Genomic DNA, 26,629 nt, shown 5'->3' on the forward strand with positions numbered 1-26,629 from the left:
GAACACATCGGGTCATCAATACTCGGTCTTTCTTTATAATAAAGTAATACATGAAAACATAGAATATATTAGTAAACAAATTTTGCAATTGATATTTGTCTTGCAAGTATATTAAAACAATTTACAAACACGATTAGGTAATTTAAATTTTACAATTTAAATAATTTTTGTTACAACTTGGGTCTATAAAATAAGTAATAACATTAATTGATACAATGTTCAAACAACAAAATGTCACATAAGCTTGAGGTATATTAAAACCGATTAAAAATAATTGATATCAGATGTGATGCGCACTTGAGTAGTTTGTATTTAATTTGTTTTTATCTGTATTTTAATCGAAAAATTTTAGATATTAGATGACTCTGTAATTTTTCTACTAGGTGTTTAGTCAAGAAAGGCCCTCTGAACTTAGTATATTCTTCATTACATAAAGTAGTTAAATATTTTATCATATGCTTCATTGAATAAATCACATTAATATTAATAAGTGGCAATATTTTTTGTTGAAGTAATTTAACTAAAATACAATTTTACCATTAATATTATTTTAACTCACGTAGGGAGGTTCTGTTGAATTAATTGTTTAATTCATAAACTAATTTTCCGGAACGCTGGTTCAGTAGGATCAAAAATAAGTTCTTGGTGGAGATGTCAGTGATTCACGAAACTGACATCAATTAGTTTCTGAGTATCTTTATAAATAAATGTAAACTGTTTCTTAATTACTTATGAATACAGTTACAATACACTAGAATACTATAAATACCAGAACTATAGTTGATCGTACAAATCGATATTCGAAAAAGTAAATTAGAGGCCAGGCTGTGACAATAGAGAATGTTCTGCCAGATATACTCAAAATACAGTCATAAAGCTATAAAAGGACAGATGTTATGAAAACGATACTTTGGGAAACACATATAAGAATTTTATAAACATTCTAAACAATTTTTCTAATTTATCGTTCTGACGGCCTGAACAGGTTTATAGAATTGTATGTAATAATGATAGGTTTATTTTACAAACAATCTCCTGTAGTTTCTTTTATCTTCCTGGATAATCCAACAAAGCTTTGACGTTTAACAGGTATACAAATTTCCATTACAATACAAATAATATTTTATATGTTAATAAACTGAAAAACTTTTAGTAAAAATTCATTTTCAATTTTTATATTTTTATATTTATAAACAATGAAAATGTTCTTTACTTCATATAATTTTTTTTAATTTCTCTATGACTGCTATTGCTGCAAATTGCCTAGTTCCTATATAAAGGCAATACTTTAGTTTGGTAACTTAACTGTGATTATCTCAGTGAGTTTAGACTTAAAAGCCATGGTTTCCCTGCACCGTATATAATTTTACATAATATTCCAAGCGGATGCCTGAGATTGTTGTCTTTCAAGCTCATTCTATTGTTTTATTACAGCATAGACAGTCGAAAAATATATTCTCAGCACTAGGAAAATATTTACTTTCCTACAGCCCTCATTACATAAAGCTGGTTTGACTTAAACACACTAAAGTGACCTAAATCCGAGGTCGTTGTAATTCAGAAATAAAAATGATTACTCTTCACTCGATTAGTATTGTTGGAATAATAAAATTAGTTATTAAATAACAATTGACCCTTATAACAAATATTTGAGGAGCATGTGTGTGTAAACGGTAATCAAATGGAACCTAGTCTGTAAAAACTTTTGAAAGATTATCATATCTGAAATTCATATTTCACACAAAACATTTTAAAGAGGATTTATGTGTTTGTTGTGTGACCAGTAAAGAAACAGTCGCTCATATACTGACCTAGGTTTTATTGAATAAATATAGAGGGGGCACATTTGTTTGGGTGAGTTTTAGTTGAGTTTAAATATTTTGCTCTATTTACGAGGAATATCCAACAAACAAAATTATCGTCCTCATCAAATTTCGCACTTATAAAATCAACGAAAATCCAATAACATTTTATTTGGTTATTGCTACATTTCGTTCCATATTGTGTGCCTCTATATAGTATGAATTAGCCTTTTTGAAATTTATTTTAAGCAACTCATTGAGTAAGTACATATATGGGATCATAATATTATATAGTTTTTTCGCTCTTATCAAGAAAATACTTGAGCTTACTGACTGGAAGTGCGCTGACCTTGAAAACTGTGAGAAGGTAGGTATCTGGGAATTTAAAACTGTAGAGTTATTGCCTAGAAGAAAAGGCACCAAAGTTGTATAGCGACCTCGAGGCATGTCGAATTTTAGATCGTGGAATAACTGTTTACAAAATGCACAGAAATACAATCCCAGATGTTGAACACGGGCGGGGGGGTAGCAGCGCCAACTGTGAAATTGTATCGATCATCTGGCAACCCCGAAAGGTTTATCTGGGATGTTATTGGAGGGCATTTTCGATCAATCAGTTTCGTACCAGCGTTGAATTCAGACGTGCCACCTTCTTATCACTAGTATTTTTCACATTTAATTTTATAACTCCAATAAATAACGGTCATATAATGTAAATACCACTGTGTCATTTCATTTTAGATCCTTTCACTGAGCCATATCATTTACCCTAAAGTTGGTTAGATATTTACCTTAATATTGTACCGAATTGGACCACATAAGGATATATTTTGATAAAACCTTCTGAGCCAAATTAACCCAAAGACTTCACTACAATAAACAGAACCTCTATCTCAACGAAATGAGGCTTTATTACAATAGTGACATCGAAAAAGGGCATCTGATATTTGAATACACGTAATCAAGAAGATTCTCGTCCGTAATTATAGATTTTGTTCAAGCAAAGATCTCGTTTATACCAAATCCCAATCAACCAAAGCAGAGCCACTATATATATTTAATCTTATCAATTTTATATCCACAATTTAAGCTATTTCATCGCAGATATTTAGTTTAAGTTTTTCCAACAAATACTTTTAAACCAAATATGTATTTGCACGTTAATATGCGCTAGGAAGATAGAAAATATTCTTCAATTTTTTAGTACTGCATGTCTCCTCTTCTACACCCACCCTGGCTATAGATACAAATAAAAATATCATAATAAACAGCGTCGTTCTCAAGAACACCACACGGTTGGTTTAAGTCTTTAAAAAGATTTTTTAGTGAGAGCGTGAACATATTTGCAGCTTGAATTTTAATTAATTATTTAATTATTTAACTTTAAGAAAAAGTATGAAAAAACTCACACACCTATCATCAAAACATATAATTCACCATACATTTTAATTAAGTTAGTCAACAAGGAAGTACAGATATATGAAAACCTTAAAACAATCTGGGAAACTGGATATGCCACGCACGATACCCCACAACCTCAGCGTGTTTAATTGCACTGCAGATTCCCTGACAGCGCAGGAATGGCACCGCCTTTCTACACTAACAAACAAAAGTCAAACAATTTCCGACATTTGCCTCGGATTAATTCCGGTCCATTAAAGCCGACGGAAAATCCGAAACCGTTTTCCCGACTGTGTTATCAAACGAGCCTTCGCAGAACTCTCTTTTCTAATTAACTAAGAAGCCCCTCTAATCCGATCTAACACCAGCCGGATTACCTACGCATTATACGGTACGGCGTCTCGCGAACTTTAACCTGTGCATCCCGTCCCGTCCCGCTCTCCACGCCCATTGTTTACCCCCGTTACCCCGTCCCACCATCCAACCTGAGATAAATTAAAGATAACATTGTCGCAAATCATTACGGACCCAGATAATCTGGTCGGGATAAAATGTTTACACGTCAACGCCGCCTGACAAAAGAACTTGTTCTTGTCCCGCTGGGTGGTGGAGGTGGCCCGGGTTCTAACCGCCTCCTCGGAAAAGTAGCATCGCCTGACGGCCGGGGGGAGGTTATTATCGCCGGGGGACGAGGAGGGCGTCTACTAGCAGGTGGCGGATAGTTAAGAGGGGAGTAAGGCGGGAATGGATTTATAACGCACCTGCTTAATGGTTTATTAAACGGCGAGTGTTGGAGTTGTTTATTGGAGATGGGGTTGTTCATTTGCATGACGAACTTTTGACTCGATCGTTTCCACCGTAAATTAGGGGGTTCGAAGACAATTTCACCTTTAAGAGCTTCAGCTAGATGGTTACGGAGTTAATATCGGATAATGTTCGCGCTTCTTGCTTAAAATGTATAGTAAATAATAAATTAATATAAAACAATACCGCAGAAGATATGAATATACAATATATGTAATTTCTTGAAATAATTTCTCAATTTCATAATCCTAATTTTTCCTTTTTTATATTTTGAAAAAATAGTTTATTTAAATCAATTCATCATCAATTTTTATTTATAACGCCCTGAAGGAACTAATTTGTCGAAGAGGACCTTATTTTGAGAAAAAAAATGTTTTGTCAATACGACAACTCTTTATCACACAATTCATATCATTATTGTGAATGAAGTATAGGGAAAAGCTTAACATATACCACTTAACAGCCAACGTATTAACCCCATATAGCTCCAATTGATTTCTTTATCGTCTCCTAAACCTCTAAAACTGGCTCTTAATACTCATCACTATAAACAACTTTTCAGAAGTAGACGATTAGAAAAAGAATGATTCCGAAAACTTGAAAATGAATTATTCTACTATATGTATTACTGTATGAGCGTTTTTCTTTTGTTTATATTAGAAAAGTAATGCGTTTTGAAAACACGAAGTGTACACAAAAGAAACAGACATTTTCAAAGAGGTAACAGGTGGGGCAAAATTTCCGCTACCATTTTGATTGCGTCATCGTGGTTATATGACGTTTAGCCCAGTATCGCTTTAACCATTGTGTTGTCTAGACCTCTAAATTTTATCGTGGATAAATATACGCCACAAGAACGAGCAGAAATTGTGACAATATTTATTGAAAATAATCGTTCCATTATTGCCACTCAGCGGAAATTGCGTCAAAAATATCCTAATCGTCGAGTGCCTCACAAAACCATAATTTATCGTTCACATGCGAATTTTCGACAGTACGGTATGACAGCAGGCAGGCCTACTTCTGGAAGACAACGGACATCTTGTAAAGTAGAAAATGTCTCTAAATTGATAAAGAGGAATGAAGCTCATTTTCTTCTCAATGGCTACGTCAGTAAACATGACACTTGGTTTTGGGGAATACAGAATCCTCAATTAATTCATGAAGAATCCACTTAAAACAACTCTGTTATGTGGCATTCATGTTGGAAACATCTTTGGTCCCTATTTTTTTGAAAATGGCCAAGGTGTTGCAGTTATTGTTACTGCTGAACGGTAACAAGAAATGGTTCGAAATTTTCTTGTGAGTGAAATAGAAGAGCAAGGTGCGGCTGCAGCACACACAGTTCGTAGACTAATTTCGCGAAGTGACTATTTATCATGGCCAGTCAGATCTCCGGATTTAACAGCACCAGAATTTTCTTATGTTTTTTTTTTAATTAAAAGTTAAGCCCCGAACGATTCAACATCTTAAAAACAATATTCGTCAGGAAATTGAAGAAATTCAGCTTCAAATATTGCAGGATGACATAAAAAATGCCATAGAAAGAGCTGAAAGTTTCATAGCGAATGGCGGTTTCCATTTGGCCGATATAATTTTCCAATGAAAACGAAAAAAAATATAAAGACCAAATAAACTTTTTATGAAAACTAAACTTAATATAATATAGTTACAGGAAGGTAACGCGAGTTTTAACCTACGTTGCATAAACATATCACGGCTATATAGCTTTAAAGCTTGATGTCAGTGGAATAAAATGGTATATGCTTCTAAATCATAACATTTGGTTATAACTATGGGTTAGAAATACCGATAATTATTTTCCGGTACATCTGGTATTATCCAAGACCTACAAGCGCTTCTTTATTAAAACAACGATTTAGTTAAAATGTTTAAAATAGTATTGTATTGGATGCCATCTCAATATCGAAAAAAACCGCCTATCGGCGAGTACGTGAAGTTTAATTCACTGACAATTGGCGAAGCGGCTATTGTTATTGTCGGAGAAAATATGCAAGATAAATATAGGTGGCATTAAGTTCACGAGATCATCTAGTAGATAACAAATAATGAATGAACGGTCAACGAATCATTGATTCCGTAATAAAGAGATGTATATTATTAAAAATTATTGCACAAAATTATATTCAAGCGTCGTCCTAATAATTACGAGATGGTAAAGGCCAACTGATGGCTGATATTGTCCGTCGTATTTTATCGAAATACTATTCGGCAACATTAATAAGTCTCTTGTCACTTTGTACCGTTCTAGTTTATTGTATAGCGGAACGGACCTGAAGTAGAATGCATCGGACAACCATCCCGCAGGAAGGAATTCGAAATTCCGATATTCAGAAGGTAATTGTGCTGCGATGGAAATTGTTTCCGGCATAGTTGGATACTGCTCCAAACTTGAGAGACATTCCCTTAGAGTTCTCCGAGACAGAGACAGTATTTAAATTAACGGGGGCCAAGACCATCGGCGAGCCGCAGGGGTCGGTCCCGGATCCGCCTTTGACACATAAATCGGAACCGTCTAATTGAGAGGACGTTTTTTTTCGACCCGTTCGAGCTGGATGGGGGTCGTGGACGTCGTCTTCGTCTTCGTCGAGCGATTGCTTTGGACGTTTTTCCGGGCCTTATCGAAATACAAATTGGAGCCAACAACTGACAATCGACGGCACGCAAGCACACGCGAACACTTTATGGAAATCGTGTGTTGGGGCGGCACCGAAGGCGGCTTTGCATGTCGGCCCTACGCCTCACGTCCCTCGCGCCGCGTTCACCCGTCGTGTTACCACCTATCGGACCGCAGATCTCGTGTTATTAAGCAGAACGTCATTCCACATTTCTCATTTGTTTTTGCAACGGAGTGGCGGCGATTTCGCCGAGCTTTTACTCCGTAATTTTTGCCGGCTGATGTACTGGACGCTGCATGAAAGCTTTGGCTAATAGAAAAAGTGACGAGGCATAATACAAATTTGACAAAAGTTATTTCCGTTAATAGACGGCTTTACAGTCCCACATATCTCGCCAGACTTATTGAGCAATAATTATAGAATATTCTCCGTTTTACTCAAGGTTATAAGACATTTGGACACCTCCACAGAAGAACCGACCTTGACCCGCTAATCGATTAGGATTTGTTCCAATCTCTGAAAAATTATTTTCATAATGGAAAGCTAACTTCAAATGAAGCTTGTGACATTATTATATCGTGAACAGTATATAATAATAGTGATATGAAAAAATTATATTATTTTGCCCCAACCCATTAAGTGCACCTCAGGCCAAAATTATACTTATTAGCAAGACAAAAATACTGCTGTTCTTTACGCACTGTGCGTCTCGCAATTTAAGATAGACACCGCAATAATTTCATGGCTGGATAACGTCACGTCTCCACTTCTACCGACGGTCGGGTCGGCATTCTCAAATCCAGAAACGTTCGCGGATAGAAAACTTGCTACCTTCTCTGATCTGCCCTTCTAGCAGACAACTCATCACCATATAATGCTTATTTTACAAGATGTTAATTTGGTCCGTACTTCTCTGCGGATCTAATGTCTACTTCAAGTTTATTACACACAACGAGGTGAAACGGCTTCAAATTTGTCATAAATAATCAAATTAATGAAAATGACACTCTAGAAATCAACCACTTCATATCTCAATCATTCCACAAACAACAACTCAGCTCAAGTTCTTCTGAAAAAGCGCTTGTTCGCGAGCTGGTCGACATGCTGGGAGCTTAGCACCGCGTCACCGGTAAGCTCCCCCCCTTTTCCAGGCTGAAACGGCCTCATCCGTCGCTACAGTCATAACTTTTGCCCCCATACAACAGTATCCAGTTGTGTGTTAACTCAGGTTCGCGAATCAATAGATTCACTATCTGTTATTTCGCCGGGACCTCGTGCCCAATAACGGCTGCCCGATTAGGGGGTGCCATATCCCCAAATTTAACGCAGAAGCAATAGCCACCCATAAGGGTCAACTGTGAAGCGGTTTCGGTTTAGTGTATTGGTAAGCACAGAGGCAGTCCCATATAACCCGGTGCAACTTATCACTCCATGGCAAGTCTCCGCGACCAGGTATACGTCATGCATTCCACCGCCTGGTTTTAGGCCAGAACAAAAAAAAACTGTTAAACCCGTTAAATTATATTTTCTGAACACAATATTATAATTTGGCAGCGGGCAAATTACTGCAAACGTTCGGAGTAGGTTAGCACTTGCTGTTTACCTAAATATAAATAATTTAACAATGTTTAACAAATACAAAGGCTATCAAATAAAAAGTTATATTGAGATTATGTTAAGAATCTATATGAAACGCTGCCCAGTTAAAATAATTGTGTAACTGTAAATATGTAGTGAGCTAAAGTTTTGTCGCGTAGTTTAATTCGATACATGTGGAATTTTGCATCTGCCTGTCAATAGGGGTCCACAAATTGTCAGTCGACCTGAGACACTAAATTTCTTGTGAATCAAAAACCTGCAAATCTATAACTATAAAAATGGTTTTCTTTGTATTTCTTAAGTGTTGCCAAAGTTTCGACCACATGTTCCACAAGATGTCCATTGCGAGTGGACAAACGTACAATTCCCCATTAACAACACTTCTTGACAGAGATCGTGAGTTGATAACATGCTAACATGGTGTTTAAAAACTTATGATGCCAACGTATCATTCTCTTTTTCTTGGCTTTAATTTGATTTCCCGATCATTTGCCTCTGGACCGATTAGTTTTTATTAAGAATAATCAATAAATATATGAAAATATAAACATGATAATAATACATCTATTATGATGTTAAAATAGATACTCTATAAACCTGAATAGTTTAGTGATCTAGTATTATATTTTGTCGATACTAATTCTACATTAGCAGTACCTCCACCATTATATCTGTTTCCAAGGCTGTGAATTGATTTAGAAAAATCTTACGTAGTTGGTGTAAGTTTTGATAAATCACTTCCAATATTTCTGTAACTATACCTATAAGATTGCCAGTACTACAAAAAAATCTTAGTTTTTTCTTTTCTTAAAATTAATTCACAGTCCTGTTTAAAATGTAAGATCTCTTTACCTCTAATTATATCCCTGGCGAAAGTCAACAGGTCAGTGGTAGTTCTGAAAACATTAATTTATTGAATTTTATATTAATCTTGATCCTTTTATTGTAATTTTATTTGTAATTTGCCTAATGGTTATTTCGTAATATATATTAGAAATATTTTTTATTATTCCATCTAATCTCCTGAAGTTAACTCTTATTCCAGTGATCTAATTTTTAGGTTCCATCGCTGAAGTGAAGATTTATTTTATATAGAGCTAAATCGGAAGGTTTCAAATCCGCCAAAAAGGGCGTATGTTGTACTCGCCTGCATTTTTTTTCTAGCTCTGTCTCGAATCAAAATCAAAATCAGTCATTTCAAAAGGCAGTAACTATAATTTAATCTGAATATTTTTTCAGCATCGAATATTCTCTCTATAATCGCACCAATGAAATTCCTTTTTACCCCAAAAAAATTGATACTAACATCTCTTTGTTTTTTGTAATCCTTACTTTACTACATCCTATCTCGATTCAGAATCATCAACAGGCGTTAGCTTACCTCTACGGTGATAAAACTAAATGCAATTGCCGTGAATTTAGTTCTCGACAATTTATTTTATGCGAAAACGCTTATTTTGGGTTCAACAGTCGAGATGTTTCATAGTTAAATGAAATATCAAGCTTACCTCTCATTGAAAATGTATTAAACAATATGAGGAGAATCATAGTCCTGTCGCCAAGATCATCGAGAATAGAAAAATCTTGAATAATTTTAATGAATCTGTTCATGATAATCCTAACCGTTCAACTGTAACCTACACAATTGAAATAGTACACTTAAAGCTCCTAGATAATAGGGGTTCAATTTCATAACATATAATTAAGCTCTTTCTAACTTTTACCAATATCGTTTATAAAGTTAGCTCTTATTCCAATGATTTAATTTATAGGTTCCATCGCTGGAGTGAAGATTTATTTTTAGAGCTAAATCTGAAGGTTCCAAATACGTCAAAAAGGGTGTATGTTGTAGTGGCCTGGATTTTTTTTTCTAGCTCTGTCTCGAATCAAAATCAAAATTAGTCATTTCAAAAGGCAGTAACTATAATTTAATCTGAATATTTTTTCAGTATTGAATATTCTCTGTATAATCGCACCAATGAAATTCCTCTTTACCCCAAAAAACTTGATACTAACATCTCTTTGTTTTTTGTAATCCTTACTTTACTTCATTCTATCTCGATTCAGAATCATCAACAGGCGTTAGCTTACCTGGACAGTGATAAAACTATATGCAATTGCCGTGAATTTAGTTCTCGACAATTTATTTTATGCGAAAACGCTTATTTTGGATTCAACAGTCGAGATTTTTCATAGTTAAATGAAATATCAAGCTTACCTCTCATTGAAAATATATTAAATAATATGAGGAGAATCATAGTCCTGTCGGCCAGTAGCATCGAGAATAGAAAAATCTTGAATAATTTTAATGATTCTGTTTATGATAATTCTAACCTTTCAACTGTAACCTACAGAATTGAAATAGTACACTTAAAGCTCCTAGATAATAGAGGTTCGATTTCATAACATATAATTAAGCTCTTTCCAACTTTTACCAATATCGTTTATCAAGTTAGCTCTTATTCCAATGATTTAATTTATAGGTTCCATCGCTGGAGTGAAGATTTATTTTTCGAGCTAAATCTGAAGGTTCCAAATCCGTCAAAAAGGGTGTATGTTGTAGTGGCCTGGATTTTTTTTCTAGCTCTGCCTCGAATCAAAATCAAAATCAGTCATTTCAAAAGGCAGTAACTATAATTTAATCTGAATATTTTTTCAGTATTGAATATTCTCTCTATAATCACACCAATGAAATTCCTTTTTACCCCAAAAAACTTGATACTAACATCTCTTTGTTTATTGTAATCCTTACTTTACTAGGAATTTTACTCCTTACCATCCTATCTCGATTCCGAATCAGCAAAACAGACGTTAGCTTACCTCTGCAGTGATAAAACTAAATGCAATTGCCGTGAATTTAGTTCTCGACAATTTATTTTATGCGAAAACGCTTATTTTGGGTTCAACAGTCGAGATTTTTCATAGTTAAATGAAATATTAAGCTTACCTCTCATTGAAAATGTATTAAACAATATGAGGAGAATCATAGTCCTATCGCCAAGATCATCGAGAATAGAAACATCTTGAATAATTTTTATGAATCTGTTCATGATGATCCTAACCTTTCAAATGTAACCTACACAATTGAAATAGTACACTTAAAGCTCCTAGATAATAGAGGTTCGATTTCATAACATATAATTAAGCTCTTTCCAACTTTTACCAATATCTTAATTTCGATGCAGCTCTTTCATCTTAAAGGTGATATAAATGAAAGGAACTACTTCTATTGGACTGCAACTGATTAGAAATTCTATAATCAGTAACTAATTTTATTCCGCACCGGTTATATGGGATATTATATTATTTTTAAGAAAGAAATTGATTTTATAATTTTATATTTATTTCACTTTCAAATCCGTCCACATATGAACTTTCTTCTCAAATATCTGATACTTAAAAGTCCTCGCATCATGTTAAGTTTTTATAATGCATAAAACAAGTAACGCCTTTTCCTTCAGATTGAAAAAAATATCACGGATGGGAGAAGTGATTTTTTTTCTCGGAAAATATATTCATCTGCTCTTTACGGGACATTTAAATTTTCGTTATGTCGAAAACAGAGGCAATGGGAGCCAACGTGCCACCCCATAAAGTCGTTTTATTGGTGTTTTGGAACGTGGATTTTTCGCTCGTAACGAGGATTTAATGACGACATAAGCGCTGTCATATCGTTCAGCTCGCCGACTTTGATGTATTAACCGTGCCGTTCGGCCTACCTGCGAAAATATTATCAGCTATAACATTATTACAAGCAAATGATAGTCAATAATATGCGAAAATGGCGGAAATAACCAAAATCGAAGCTGCTGCGTGGTTTTATTCACCATAATTAAAGGAAAAATATGATGATATATTTATTTTATATAATAATAATAAATCAGACACCTACAGTTATAGAATATGGATTTGCATCCATTATACGCAGGTCTGTAACAAAAAAGCTATTTGAGTATTTTCCGTTGGTTTCTATCCATTTTGGTATGCTGAAAACTGAAAAAAATAGAAAAAATCCTCCGTCAGAAATTTTTGGTTCGTTCCAATATGATACAGCACAATGGTGTCTTTTCATAGACTTATCAAAAAGAAGCAGTTCTATACACTTTTCCAACCTACAAGAATTTTGAATTTGATCTTCGCGGATTAAAATATGAGGACGATGAATTTTAAAATGTTGTGTATACAGCTCGAGCAACAATCTGGGTTTTTATGTCAATGGGATTGCATAGATAACTCCTTTTACTTCTAAAGTTGAGGTTTGTAAAATCACTTGTCATGACCTAAAATACATAATATTTTACCGAGCGAAACAATGTGCCTCGAAGTTGTTGAAAGAGTATTGAAAGAGAAATAAGTCTACCGGAGCCATATCGAGCGAATAAGGCCGTTCTGTGATGGTGCTTGTGTAGCTTCTGGGACTCATGAAATGAATGAAGCTTTATCGTGATCGTCTTGGAATCCAGGAGCTTGATAAATTGACATTTTTCAACTTGCATAACGATTTTCTGATATTATTTCTTTAATTGTTGAATATACTAGATACATGTGCACGTATCTTAGATAAATGTCAATTCACCATAAACCTCCTGTAACACTTTTTGCATATAAGACTTCATTTGCAATAAAAATTTAAAACAAATTCTTTGGTGGATACAAAGCGTCATGTAAAAAACCGAAAAGCTGGATAAAGTTCTAGTTCAAAGAACAGTTGTATAAATTTACCTACAAACATAAATACCAGATTACTATTAATTTAAAAAAAAAATTGATACAATATTTTGATTGAAGAATTAGGTTAGTAGTCTCTGGCGTAGTGTTCAATACATGTTTTATTATTATTTATGTTAGGAGCTATAGCCTTGCACCAACATATATTTTTTGACCTTTCTTTACTTTCCATCTGAATTATTGGCTTCAAGATTGCTTCAAGTTAGCTTTAGCTAAATGCTGGATGGATACTGGTGCTGAAAGATACATAAAGTTATTTTGGTAGAGAATATTCAAAGGATTTTGCAATTCATTAACACCAATATAATCTCGACAAACGAATGGCTTTAATACCAGTCTAATGTGTGAATCAAATAATCAAATAAAATAATAATTAATTATTAATAATTTTTAATATTTAACTTAATTAGTTTTTAATTATTAAATTTAAAAAAAAATGTGGAGGAGGAAATAAATAGGAAAATGAGATTGCTGAAAATAAACAAAAGACATCACAAGACATCCTTGAAACGTGTGATTAGGTACTATGATGCGAAAAATATTGTGCTCGAAGCCAGCAGAATAGTTACAAATAATTGTTAAACTCGCATTGGCTTTAAGAAAGTTGATGACAAATGTTTGGTGGATATGGTAAAGAATCGTTTATCCTAATGGCGTAAATATAACTGCATAAGAGGCTTGTGAACATCAATTACTCTTAAAGTACTATATGGAAAAAGTACCAACAATTTATAGATTTCTAATGAGCTCAAAACTGTATGAGATGAACTAACGGTGATGTACAGGTATTTGGAACCATCAGTACAGGACAAGAATGTGGCATTTACTGCTGAAATTAATCTTTTGAGAACCTGATTTTATATGACAAACAAAATGGAAAACTTACAACATTAAAATTAAGAGGAGATTTTTTATTTGTGACCTTCCGCTTAACTAATAGAAAGAGAAACTATTTAAACATCGATATAAAGCGTATAAAGTCTTGGGTTACACCAATACCAGTTTACAAATTTAATTTATATATTTAGTGGTATCAGAAGGGTAAAAAATTGGCATATTTCAACATCTAGCATTAAAAGTGAGAATATAAAAAGAGAAGATAGTGTACACATTTATTTTATATCTGATATTGAGTCATTTTATATCTTACTAACGATTTTTCTGACACATATAGATTTTATACAGTTATGGTTTGATGATTGTTAGATTACATCACAAAAAAATATTAATCCGAACTACGACCTCTTTCGACGAACAAAAAACGCCGATGGATTTTTTTATGATCGATAATCTGCTCAATGATCCAACGGGGGGATCTTAAATATATGGAGACGCGAGCGATAACAAAGAAAAATGTGTATTTTTTAAAATAAAAACAACGCGCAAAGAGCTCTCGGACAAATAATGGTAATGCATACTGTAAAAACACAATCTATCAAGTATCGATTCGAAAATAGCAGGGAAAGAATTAAAGAAAAACAAAAGACATAAAGATTGTTGGGTTTAAGTCTGCGTAAACAGAAGCTAAATTATTCAGTAAACACTACGAGGGGCGATCTGAACGAAACCTGATAAGAGGCTGTAATGGATCATAGAAAATTAAGGCAAAAAATTTAAAGACTGGTCATCCATATGGTATTTTAATATAAAATATTATAGAGAGGCGAATAAAACTTAAATAGAGGAAACCGAGGAAATATTATGAGTGATCCCACACGATCCCACTATTGTAGGCAGTGGGATCACTTTTTGATTGGTTCATTTGATTTGTCCTAAAGAGGCCTTTGATTGACTCATTGCTATAATTGCTATTGTTGATTTATATGATTTTTTTTAGTTTATTCATTATGCAATTTTTGTGTGCTGTATAAAGTTCTGATAGTTCAGCATTTTTGTGACTTTGTGTGTGTGTAATGAGTGAACTATAATCAGTATTATTTGATTATAATATATCTTCAGTTTCAAAAGTGTTGCATATTCAGTGTATGAAGGGAAATTAAAAAACAGACATTGTTTTCCTTGGAAGAAACAGGCCATGTCAGCTAGATTAAGGATGTGTATGTGATTGTCTTAGCATTGCTTTCACCTGCTGTGTATACAATTATTTATATAGAGTATTTGCATTCATATATATTGTGGTAATAGAAAGAAATCATGAAAATATTACTCACAGTTTAAACCCAGAATGTGTGCCAATAGAGCTATGGCAAAATTACTTTGAACGTAAATATGATTATTACGTCAAAGGTTTGAGTGGAAAGCCATACAAAATATATAGTCAAATTTCGTTACCCTTTTAGAGGCTGTTTGTAAAATACCATTAATTAAAATGTTAATTATTTTTAAGCAGTTCATTCACTTGAAACAAATATATATTGGTTAAAATACTTGTAATTAAAACTTTTGTGTAAGGCTTCTAAACCGAGTAAGGTGGGATTTCTTTGGGTCTTTTCAACAAATATCTTTTAAAAAAGATGTATTAATATAAAATAAAATAATACAATTCGTAGACCCACGAGTTGAGACTGATTTTTTAGAGAATAGAGTATCTCAAGATTGTTTAATTATCGTTAAGCTCTCGATTAAACTTAATCAGTAATTTTGATATATATATCGTATATTCTATTTTTTTGTTGCTGTTCTCCATGTTAAATATGCAATGAAGCTGAGGAACAGTAAAGCAATAGAAAAGGTAGAATAGAAAATTTGGATACAATAGAAAGGATGGAGAGAATGGGTGAAGAAAACTATTGTAACCTTTACAAACATTTTCACAACATTAGAAAAACTTGCAGAAGAGAAAAATATATAATTATAGAGATACAAAAAATGGAGAGGGGAATATAAAAATTGAAAATGAAAAAATTATTGAGAATAGTTTCAGAAATTGCTATTTGAACAGAAAGCAACGTACGAAAATATATACCGACCAATAAGAAAAGAAAGTTTTAGAGTACTGCTCTGTTAGCGACATATCTATTACATATTTTAACACATTAGTCTCCTTTATCTCGTTTATATGTATCGGGATATTAAGTGCTATTTGCCAAGCTTATAGATTTTTTTCCTCTGTCCTACTCTTACTACTCTACTACGCCAATTTTCATTAATAATTTAGTAGCTTTCATAACTATTTTCAGAATTTCTAATACTTATATGCGACGATGTTATTCCGTTGTGGACAAAAATCAAACCTGAAATACCTTAGCAGACTCAGCAAACTCTTCTAGGGATTACCGCCTAGAGAATATATAAGACAGGTAAAGAGAATATGGGAAGCAAGGACGGAGAGGAGAAAAATCAGAGGGTAGCGTAAAGGAAACCTAAGATCAAATTTTTTAAGGGAAAGAAAAAAAATATCAAGACAACGAACTAATAGACAGAAACATACACCTACACGACAGTGTACTACAACATATGTAAATTTTCGAACCAATTTCAAGAAATATCACAATATTTCTGAAAAAATACCCGGTTTAGAGAAAGAAAATATATATTTTCGATTTACCAACATAACAAAATTGCTATGGACTCTTTCTTTTTTCATTTTAATTTAGAGTCCATCTTGTAGTATTCTGTCGAGGGCCATTTTTTATCCGGGAAAAATAAACAGAGCCGGGACAAGTCTTTGCGGCAAACCTCCCTAAATTAGAAGGATACAAATCCTTCCCGGCATTCCTGGATTCAACCGATAACGGTGAAAGATTTAGCCCTTAGCTCCATCCTTTTCCGGCGTTCATTTGCTCTATTCGCCTTGCGACCATCGAGCTGAAAATCTCCCCCTTACACAAATCTTTATTGAGCAACTTGTTAATTTATATAGGGTCTTTTAATGAGGACGTGATATAATAACGAAATTATTTATCTATACGAAATCCTCATCAAACCTCCCAAGAAAAACTCAAACGGAATCACTTCTGTGATTGATGACTATATTTTGAAATTGTTTAAGAATTCGGTCACAATCATCTCGCTGTTGATGGTGATATCGGACGGCCGGGCTAAAATTCACAAGAAATAGTAATTTTTATAGATGCAGTACCACCTGGTAAATTTGGTGAACCGTATAGTGTAATTAAGCTTGTTAAGATGTTTCTTCGGCCAAAATTGATCTTATTTTAATGATAAATTTTTTTCATTAGGAACATTTTCACGTCACTCGTTTAAGTTACCATAATAATTTCCCAGAAAAATCATCAACTGGACCATAATGTGACCATATGTGGTTCATTATTTGAACATTTTAATAGGATAAAGAAATATAATCATTTACTAACCGTACTTGAAAGTATGCATGCAGTTGTAATTTAATTCATTCTAGGGATATTCATCAAAATTAAAAAGAAATATCAAAAAACTAAGAGATATGGCTCTTTAATTATAGGTTCACTTCAAACTTCTTTATGTATTAGGCATGATCATATAATTGTGACGAGTAAGCTATAACAATGTCTCATCTTTATTTCTAGCTTAAGCATTGCCATGGTGGAAATTTCATATGTAATGCCTGGTCAGTCCACCTGGCTGTTTTTAGTTTAATATTTCCTTAAATTTAATGACTTTTATCGATAGTGTTTCCTTTAATTAATTTTATTTTGGTTTATGAACTGGGCATTCCATCAAATACAGAGCATACAAATTTTCGAGAGCCCTGAGTCTGTAATACAAGCTGGAACATTAATAAATAGGTTCAACACTATGAAGTATAACGTTTTTTGCATTGAATCTTGTGTGTAGTAAGCAAAATCCTTAATTTTGAGTCAATCCAACAATTAACTAAAAATTGTTAATTGATCAACAGTTTATGGGCCAACAGGTTTTTTTTGTCGTGGAGTATATCAACGTCTGCAATTCTTCATCTGACAGTTTTACTGCCGCTTATGTCTAAATCACAACATTTGGGCACCAAGACTACATGTCGTCTACAAATACATTTTACGATACATTTACAAGGGCGTTTATAGTGTAAAATGTCCAAATGTAGACAATATAAAACTACCGCGGCAAAAGTGTCAGTAGAGTCCAATTTATTGATGACGAGTCTTGGTTTGACCAGTATCAGAATATCATCAAATATCTTGCCCGACCAGCCCAATCGCCAGACCACGACATAAAAAACCCTTAAGGGGTGCTTTAGAGCAAAGCTGACGTTTTAATAGAAGAATAGGACAACAATCCGTTAGAAACTATTCAGACGTTGTATAAACCAACTCCGCGAAGAATTTCAGCTGTCTTAAAAAGTGGTTTAAAAAGTTGTAACTGACTATTTTCACTGAAATTATGCTTTTTTCGAACGCGTCCCCTTTCTTAACTCGATGGCGACCAGAAAGAAACCGACGACTGATTTACCGCGCCAATACGTAAATGGGAAATACAGTCTTTTCTTGAAAAATGACCACGCTTTCGGAATTAATAAGGCCCCGTTTTTTATTAAAAGGCGACGCCGGTCCCTTTATCTTGCCCGGCCGGCGAATTAGAAAATATTTACCCTTGATTTACCTTTTTCGAGCGGAGCCAGTTCCGGTCTTTGCCATTCCCCTCCGCCACCATGCCTCTCGCGCCGCTCCACTCAATTACACCCGGACATTCGTAGAGTTGCTTCCTTTTTTCCTTTGTGTCGGCGCGCAGTCGGCCGCCGCGAGAGGATTAACATCTTTTGATTAAACATTAAATTCGTCGGTGGCTTACACGGGGATTCGTCAGAAGGAGAATGACTCAATTATTGAGCGGGTTTGTTTTCTAATGTTACTTTGGGATCGGTTTGGAACGGCGAAGGTTTAATATATAGTGTATTCAAAACAGTAGCGACGCACGTGATCAATACGTGTTTGTCGAAAGTAGTAAATTCGTTTTACAGTCAGACAAATTTTTCTTCTCATTTTATTCTATTTAAAAAGAGATAGAATTCTTTTAGAGATGTTCGAACATGTAACAGAAACAGCCTGCAAAAGTTGTCCGTTTGTCAAGCGTCTACAAAATTCTTCAAAATATTAAAAATTTTGCCCGTGGCAGAATTATATTTGGAATATTAGTATGGGCACGGACTATCAAAAAGCTATTATCTAAAAAACTTTATAATCTTAAATTCATCAAAAAGAAACCGTGTTTACACCAAAACAGGTGACAAATCAAGATCAGCTTGATGTTAGCTGTATCAGAGATCAAATATACGAAATGTATAAAAACAGTAAGTAGTTTTTTCAATCGAAACATAATTTAATACAATTATTTCCGAGTAAATTGTTAGTCTGGAAAGTATCCATAAAAAGCCAAAAGATATAAAGCTATTTGAGAGATGTTGAACATCTCTTGATCCTTGATCTGTGTCTATTTCTTGAGTTGTTCAATCAATCAAAAGGCCGATTTTGCCACAGCATTCTATGAGGAATCCGTTATTTCAACTGTCATTCAGCAGAAATATCCATACTGTTATAACCTACGACTTTGAATTTGTCTCCGAATCTGGGAAAAACATATAGTATTTGACTTATGGATTACATTTGAAAGATATAAAGTTTACCGTCGTGAGGCTGTAACGGTGTCCAATTCTCAGAGCTATAAAGAAGGAATGGCAAGACAAGCTTTGGCCTTGATTGTAAATTATCCCTTTTACACACAATCTTAAAAAGGTAAGATATCCTAAAGCTTAATTCCAAGTATTTGGTATAATGGGGTATCTGTTTGTATAACAAATTCTACGTCATCATTGAAACTTTACATGTTGATATATTTTTTAAATTTGAAACTTTAATGCAATAAATTTACAAAAACAAAAAAATATTTATCGATTAAAATGGTAAAATTTTATTATCTACTATTTATAATATGCGGACAAGAATACGACGATTGTTAGAATATGAAGAGTATACATAAAGGTAAACCAACAAGAATTTCAGACATTAGTTTACGATTAATATCTTTGTAAATTTGAGCTACTAACCTTTCATTCTGATATTTCAAAATGTTTGTGTAATATTAAGGATTTTGACAAGTATTCTGACCAAGACCAACTTCATTTTTGAAGAAAGCTAGATGAAGCTTCAACTGTTAAAGATTAAAACGAAACAAATTGAGACAGAACAAATATTTTACTTGTAAAAATTACAATAATAATGACCCTCTAGAAAACTCAAATACCTTTTGATAAATAATTTAACTCATACATTCCCAAATATTACTAATGCATTACATATATTAATAATTATAGCTAAGATCGAATAAAATATTTCTGTATTTTCTGCAAATATGTCTATTTAAATATTGGACACTTCACCGGCCATCATATTGTAAAAATAATTTGTGAGTTTGCAAATGACACTAGCATTGCAAACATAATATAAACGGAAGAAGTGAACTAGGAAAACACAAGCACATATATGAAATGGTTATTTACTATGGCATCCTTCATGGAAAATAATATATTAGTCTCTCAAGCTCAAGTTGCTTAATGCACAAACATTTATTAAAAAAATATATTTAGGCTATCCAATAAAACTGCACACCAAGCAAACCACAAATATAGATGTGTTACAATCACTTAATTTTCTAGCACAGTGGTGCAAGCTAAGCCTTTTTACGCACCTTAAACAATATGAGGTTGTATGGGTATATCCAAAATGTCTAAAACCGGTTGACTGATTCCTAAGTTTCGATTGGATTGATAAATAGTAGGTAAAGCAGCATCTCCAGGATCTATACAGAAAAAGTGCTCATTGTATGCATGATAAAAGAATGTGTTCAATAATGATTTTCTTTCTGGTTACCACAGTTTCTATGCAACTAGGGGAACCAAACGAAACAAACTGTATAATTGTGTAATATAGCTATTTATCCCAGAGCTACTACGCATGTTTTATAGTTTCTTTTTGTATTGGGAGGATAACTTATAATAATATATTGTTTATACTGTATTTGAGTTTGAATTTAATTTTACATTGATTGATTATTTTTACTTAATCAATGTATTTTAATTTTTTATCATTATATTTCTTCTAAACATTATATAAACTTAAATATATATTATTTTAGTTTACTTATAGTTACTTCAGAGTTCAAACGCCAATAAGGTACATATGTGATTATTATATTAGGGTGAGAAAAAAAGTAAATTCAATTTTTCGTAATAGATGAACTTAATCTTAAGCAGTAGTTATTCAAAGAAAAGTTGGTACAATATTTTACACCAAAATGAAAACAAATGACGAAATTGTTAAATGAAGATTCAAGATGGTATTTCTCGTCATATTTGGTTTTACTTAAGAAAAAAGGATAAATGTAATTTACAACCATAAAAATATGTGCGTTCTTACTGACCACCATGAGTGTTTGAGTTTCAACCGAGTTTAATATCAAGGATCATGCCAGGATTACAGGTCAATTGAAAAGTCCCCGACCTAACACATAGATGGCGCTACTAGAATTAAATCCATATGTTTTTTAGTTAGCTCTAATCCTCAAAAGATGCGTGTATAAATTTGACAGTTGTTGGGTCATTAGTTTGTGAATTATATTGGTTTGATGCCGAGTTTCCGGACACCAGGAAAATCAACCATCAAGGATTGGTAGGCTAAGATTAGATGTGGTGAAATGAGCATCAAGGAAGCAGTGGGCGGTAAACGCAGTGGACGCCCAAAAGTGGTTGATACCGATGAAAACATTAAAAAATCCACGAAATGATTTTGAATGACCGTAAATTGAAATTGAATGAAATATCAGTAACTCTAAAGATATCAACTGAATGTGTACATCATACCATTCACGAATATATGGGTATGAGAAAGCTGTGTGCAAAATAGGTTCAGCGCGAGCTCACTTTTGACTAAAAACAACGACGAGTTGATGATTGGGAGCAGTGCTTGAAGATGATCTAGCGTAATAAACTCGAGTTTTGCATCGAGATAGTTCCATCATTTCTCCAAGTCCAATCGACAGTCATCCGAGTGGACTGCAGACAACGAACATGTTCCAAAGCGAGGGAAAACGCAACAATCGGCTGGCAAGATTTTGGCGACTGTATTTTGGGATGCGCATGGAATAATTTTCATTGACTACCTTGAAAAAGGAAGGACGGTCAACAGCTATCTTCTGTTCTCAGATCTCAAAAGAATGCTCACTGGGAAGAAATTTTCGTCGAATGAAGAGGTGATCGCCGAAACTGAGGCCTATTTTGAAGCAAAGGACAAATTTTACTAAAAAAATGGTATCAAAAAGTTGGAAGGTCGCTATAATCAGTGTATCACCCTTGAAGGGAATTGTGTTGAATAAAAAAAGTAATTATGCCAAAAAACTTCTTTTACTATGGTAGGTCGGGGACTTTTCAATTGACCTGTTATTTGGTTGTATTTCCATGCGGGACTATTTATTGTTTTATACATACTGGCTTGCACTTAATGCTTTTGTTAGTAAAATCAACAATTTCAATCAATTATTTTGATTCGCTTTATTACGTTATTTTTCTGCCAAGCAATGTATTCCAGCAATAGTTATGTAACATTTTTGTTGATTCAGTATTATTATCTAAAAATGCTAGGATTGCAGTGTTATCCGAAAATATAACAACGATATATTCATTGAATGTAGATAAATCACTAGAGTAGAGCAGATAGAGACTTGTATTTTGCTGAAGTTAAAATAGGCATCTTCTTGTTTGACTCTGAAATATCGGTCAGTTATATCAAATATAATTCTAGATTGTATTTTAAATCCTCATGCTAAACTTTATCGAATGTTTGAGTAACATCTAAAAATATTGCTGAAATATTGTTCTGTATACTCGATCAACCGTAAATAGCTGTTTCTTGAAACTAAATTGGTGATACGGAATAAGATGCTTTTCCTAGATTATTGGTTTTATCTTTTTTAGTAGAAGATTTTCAGATGGTTTGGACATTGTTGAAAAACAAAAAAAAAGAAAATTATTTTTCCTCAGCCCAATTGTACTTTTATTAAAATAGAGTAATTAAATCATTATACTCCCAGCAGTAGAGTATATAATAATATTGATATTTTAATGTAAATAATAGCGGAAATAAATGAATATAGCAGTAGGGAATATGGTGCAATTGCCTAAGTATTGAAACATTTAAAGCTTATCATTCTCTACGTGTTAAGCCCGATCGATTCTATTAAAACCAATTGAAACCTGATGAATATTGTGTCGATATAACGAAATCTCATCGATGAGCAATCGGCCCGATGCTTGTACTGTCACGTATCCACGCGATCATATACTAACGGTGCACCAAATCGAGATGAAATTTTCAGACTGACAAAAGTCGATGAACCAACATCGGATAACCGCTTTATAAATATTTTGTCGACGGCGGTGGCATTCGCACCGCAACCCCATGATGGATGGTGGCATTACCAATTCCGACTGGTTTCGAATATGAACCTGTTTAATAAGTTAATTCAACTCACCCTCCACTAGCCGGGATATTCGTTCCTCGCATTCCCCGTACATGCTGGTGCGGTACATCGCGCTCCTTCGATGAAAGCCGTCCTCGAAGCCGGCCTCGGAGAGCTCCAACTCGCTCGGAGGTTTGCTACTTCTTCGTTCTCGTCTTCTACCGGTTCGAGCCCCACCTGTAAACAGAATTTAACAATTTTTGGTGGCTGCGGAATATATTAAACGTAAATTCACACCTCTGGACTTTTTGCAGGCAACTACGGTTGCTATGACCACTACTACGATGATCAATAAGAGTGCTGAGGCCGAAATGCCAGCGATTATGATGGTGAGATTCTGGTTTGTGACTTGTGGTTTTGGTTTGGTAGTGCGTGATATGTCTACGTATTCTTGTTCATATCCATTTGCTGAAATAAAAGTGAGTAAATTAGTGATTGATTGATTCTATTAGTTCAGCCATCTAGCACTTTTGCGGTTCAAAATTTGAGTTTGTAGTTTATCAGAAAAGTGTTTATGATAATCACATAAATAAAATATCAAAGAGGATTCGAAGAAAGAAAGTGAGAAGCAGGAAGATATAGATCAGATCAATGATTGCCTAGATAAGATTTCCGCATCCCAACAGTTCATGAATAAGCATATTAGATATACAAACAGTACGACTGGTTTTATTGAATTTCATTCTGTATTATACTGTACACACTAATACACATTTGCGCCGGCATAATAAGCTGAACATATTCCCAGTCATTCGATTAAGGGCGGCAATTATTCCCCAGTTGAAGATCCACCCTAGAGATGCAGATTGCAATGTTTCGATATTTGTTAATATTATAATAATTCTGATTATGTTACATTCAGCCATAGTAAATTTCACTATCCCAACTATCATAGAGAGAAAAACCTAATACTAACAGAATAACAGATGTTATTGAAAAAGTTGCTAGGAGCTGTCGGAGACAATAGTGACGAAGCCACACGAAAATTACAACAGGCAAGTGAAAATATAAATAATTGGACTCAAGCTTGATAAATAAAAATTAACGAAAGTAAATGCATTTGCATTTTATAAAGGAAAAGCATGACCTTCTGGCCAATCACTTTGAAGAAGAAAATAAGTTTACCTCCATATTATAATAGTAAAGTTTTAATTTACAACTTGCTGCAACTTATATTCAGTGCACTCTGGTTGGTACAGTTTCTCTGCGCCAGAGTGTCAAATCTAATTTATTAGCTAATAATTTAACTAACTAATTTAGGCACAAGCGGGAGTTAAAGGTTACCGATTTAAATCATTGACGCATTCAAAAAGAAGTCATCTAGGTCAAGAAAGAATGCCCGGACATCAGATCTGAAGTTAGCCTAACAAATAGATAAGATACCATATTCTAGTAGCCTGAAGATTGTTGAAATTTAGCAATGCTACTGCTTCTGATGGGAAGATTTCAATAGTGTTCAAATTTTCGAAATAAAAATATAAATCAGCACTTTTGGAGACATCAGTATAGAGGAAGTAATTAATATTTATCTTTAGTGAAAAATTATTGCTGTGATCTTTTGCTAAGACTTATTGCACTGGTTTGAAATGGGTTCTTAATGGTAATAGATACTTAAAATAGGCCCTTAGCCAAAAAGTGTATTTATAAGTTTGAACAAATTTATCAATATACATTTTAAATAATGATAACATACCGGCACTTTTCTGATAAAATAATAATCTTTCTTCTAAGGCAAATAATTTTTCTAAACCAAATATACGGAAACCTCTTTTGAAGCCGACTTTACACCGTTAAACCGGTTTTGAAGAATTCAGGACAAATGATAATCGAATGGTGCAAGGTTCATATTATGAGGTTGGATGAATCATGGCTTCGCAGCCCCTTTTTCTCATTCCTTGTTTGTTCAAAATAAATAGTGGAGTTAATAGTTTAGCCAGATTCGAGTACTCAGGATGAACAACCTCACCAAATACTTCACTTTCGGTAATGTTAGTGCGGACTTTGTAACCGTTTATCATGTATCTAAGAAGCTATTAGCTATAAACATTACCAGAGATGTGCAATTTTTAAAGCATCTACCAGGAATAACTGAAGTTATTTTTTCCCAAGCTTTCCAATTTTGGCGCATTTATACAGGTTTTATTTCTTTTGACTATAGAATCATGATACTATTCTCTTATATGAATCATGTCACATCATATCATATCATATCATATCATATCATATCATATATCATATCATAACATATCATATCGTATTGTATCGTATCGTATCGTATCGTATCGTATCTTACCGTATCGTATCGTAACATATTTCTGTCTAATTGCATGAAAGACATTGAATTGTGAAATGTCTTTTATAGCCCGGCGTTGAACAAGCTTCAATTTGAGCCTAACCTAGCCTCTAAAAGTCTTGTACACTTATTATAATCTATGTGCAGTCTGATATCCGCTTCTCGTTTATTTCTGAGCAAGATTTTTATCGTCAATCGGATCACGTGGCCGAAATCCATCGGCAACATCGTTTTCGGACGGGAGGAGATTCTAACGCGATGTACCGTCCCATAATCTCGTCGTTCGAATCGAGAAGACCGAAATGATGCGACCGATGGACCGCGGGGGTCGACAGGGGAGTGCCCGGACCGTCTAATTAGAGACCTCCGAGGGTCCAATGATCTGATAAGACTTGACCCTTTTGAGAAATCTAAATAGCTAGTCGGAAGGATTAAGTTAGACTCGATCTTAACTCAATTTTCTCGTCTATAACTTTGTCCCCAGGAGAGGTAAATAAATTATCAGTTTTATCAATAAAATAATAATGGACATTAACGGATAATATAGGGGGGTCGTCCCGGACCATTACCATGTTTTGAATTTAATATAAACTCACGTTTTTAGTCTACGAAGGTCACTATTTATATTTGGGTAATAGGAAAAAGCAACAAATAGTTAAACTGCGAATATATTTTTATTGTTTTTCAAAGTACTCGCCACGATGATCGATACACTTTTGCATACGCTTAAACCAATTTTCAAAGCATTTATTTCATTCCGAATGAGGGATCTTCAAAACATGATTTTTGAACGCTTCTTCGAGCGATGAAAATCGTTGGCCACTCAGTTTATTCTTCACGGATGGAAACAAAAAGGTGTCATTGGGTGCCAAATCAGGGCTGTACGGCGGATGACCAATCAATTCGATGGTTTGAGTACTCAAATAGTCTCTTATTTGAGCCGATTTGTGAGAGCA

The 26,629-nt window shown here is 34.0% G+C and overlaps 1 protein-coding gene and 1 long non-coding RNA gene across 2 annotated transcripts in view; one reads left to right on the forward strand and one right to left on the reverse strand.

Annotated features, from left to right (window-relative positions):
• side (motor axon guidance molcule sidestep) overlaps positions 1 to 26,629 on the reverse strand; it is a 278,234-nt gene that overhangs the window by 96,798 nt on the left and 154,807 nt on the right. The window contains exons 13-14 of the mRNA XM_076404051.1: positions 23,618 to 23,788; positions 23,393 to 23,557 (exon numbers count right to left, since the gene is read on the reverse strand). Of these exons, the coding sequence (XP_076260166.1) occupies positions 23,393 to 23,557; positions 23,618 to 23,788 (336 nt within the window). The remainder of the gene's footprint in view (positions 1 to 23,392; positions 23,558 to 23,617; positions 23,789 to 26,629) is intronic.
• On the forward strand, positions 7,969 to 14,903 carry LOC143196391 (uncharacterized). Its single transcript, XR_013005739.1, has 3 exons — positions 7,969 to 9,898; positions 11,339 to 12,688; positions 12,855 to 14,903. It is a non-coding gene; the product is annotated as an uncharacterized LOC143196391 (long non-coding RNA).

This window comes from Rhynchophorus ferrugineus, unplaced genomic scaffold (genome assembly GCF_030347505.1).
Source record: "Rhynchophorus ferrugineus isolate W39M unplaced genomic scaffold, kcgeb_rfMv2 rfM4, whole genome shotgun sequence".
Classification (NCBI taxonomy): Eukaryota; Metazoa; Arthropoda; class Insecta; order Coleoptera; family Curculionidae; genus Rhynchophorus; species Rhynchophorus ferrugineus.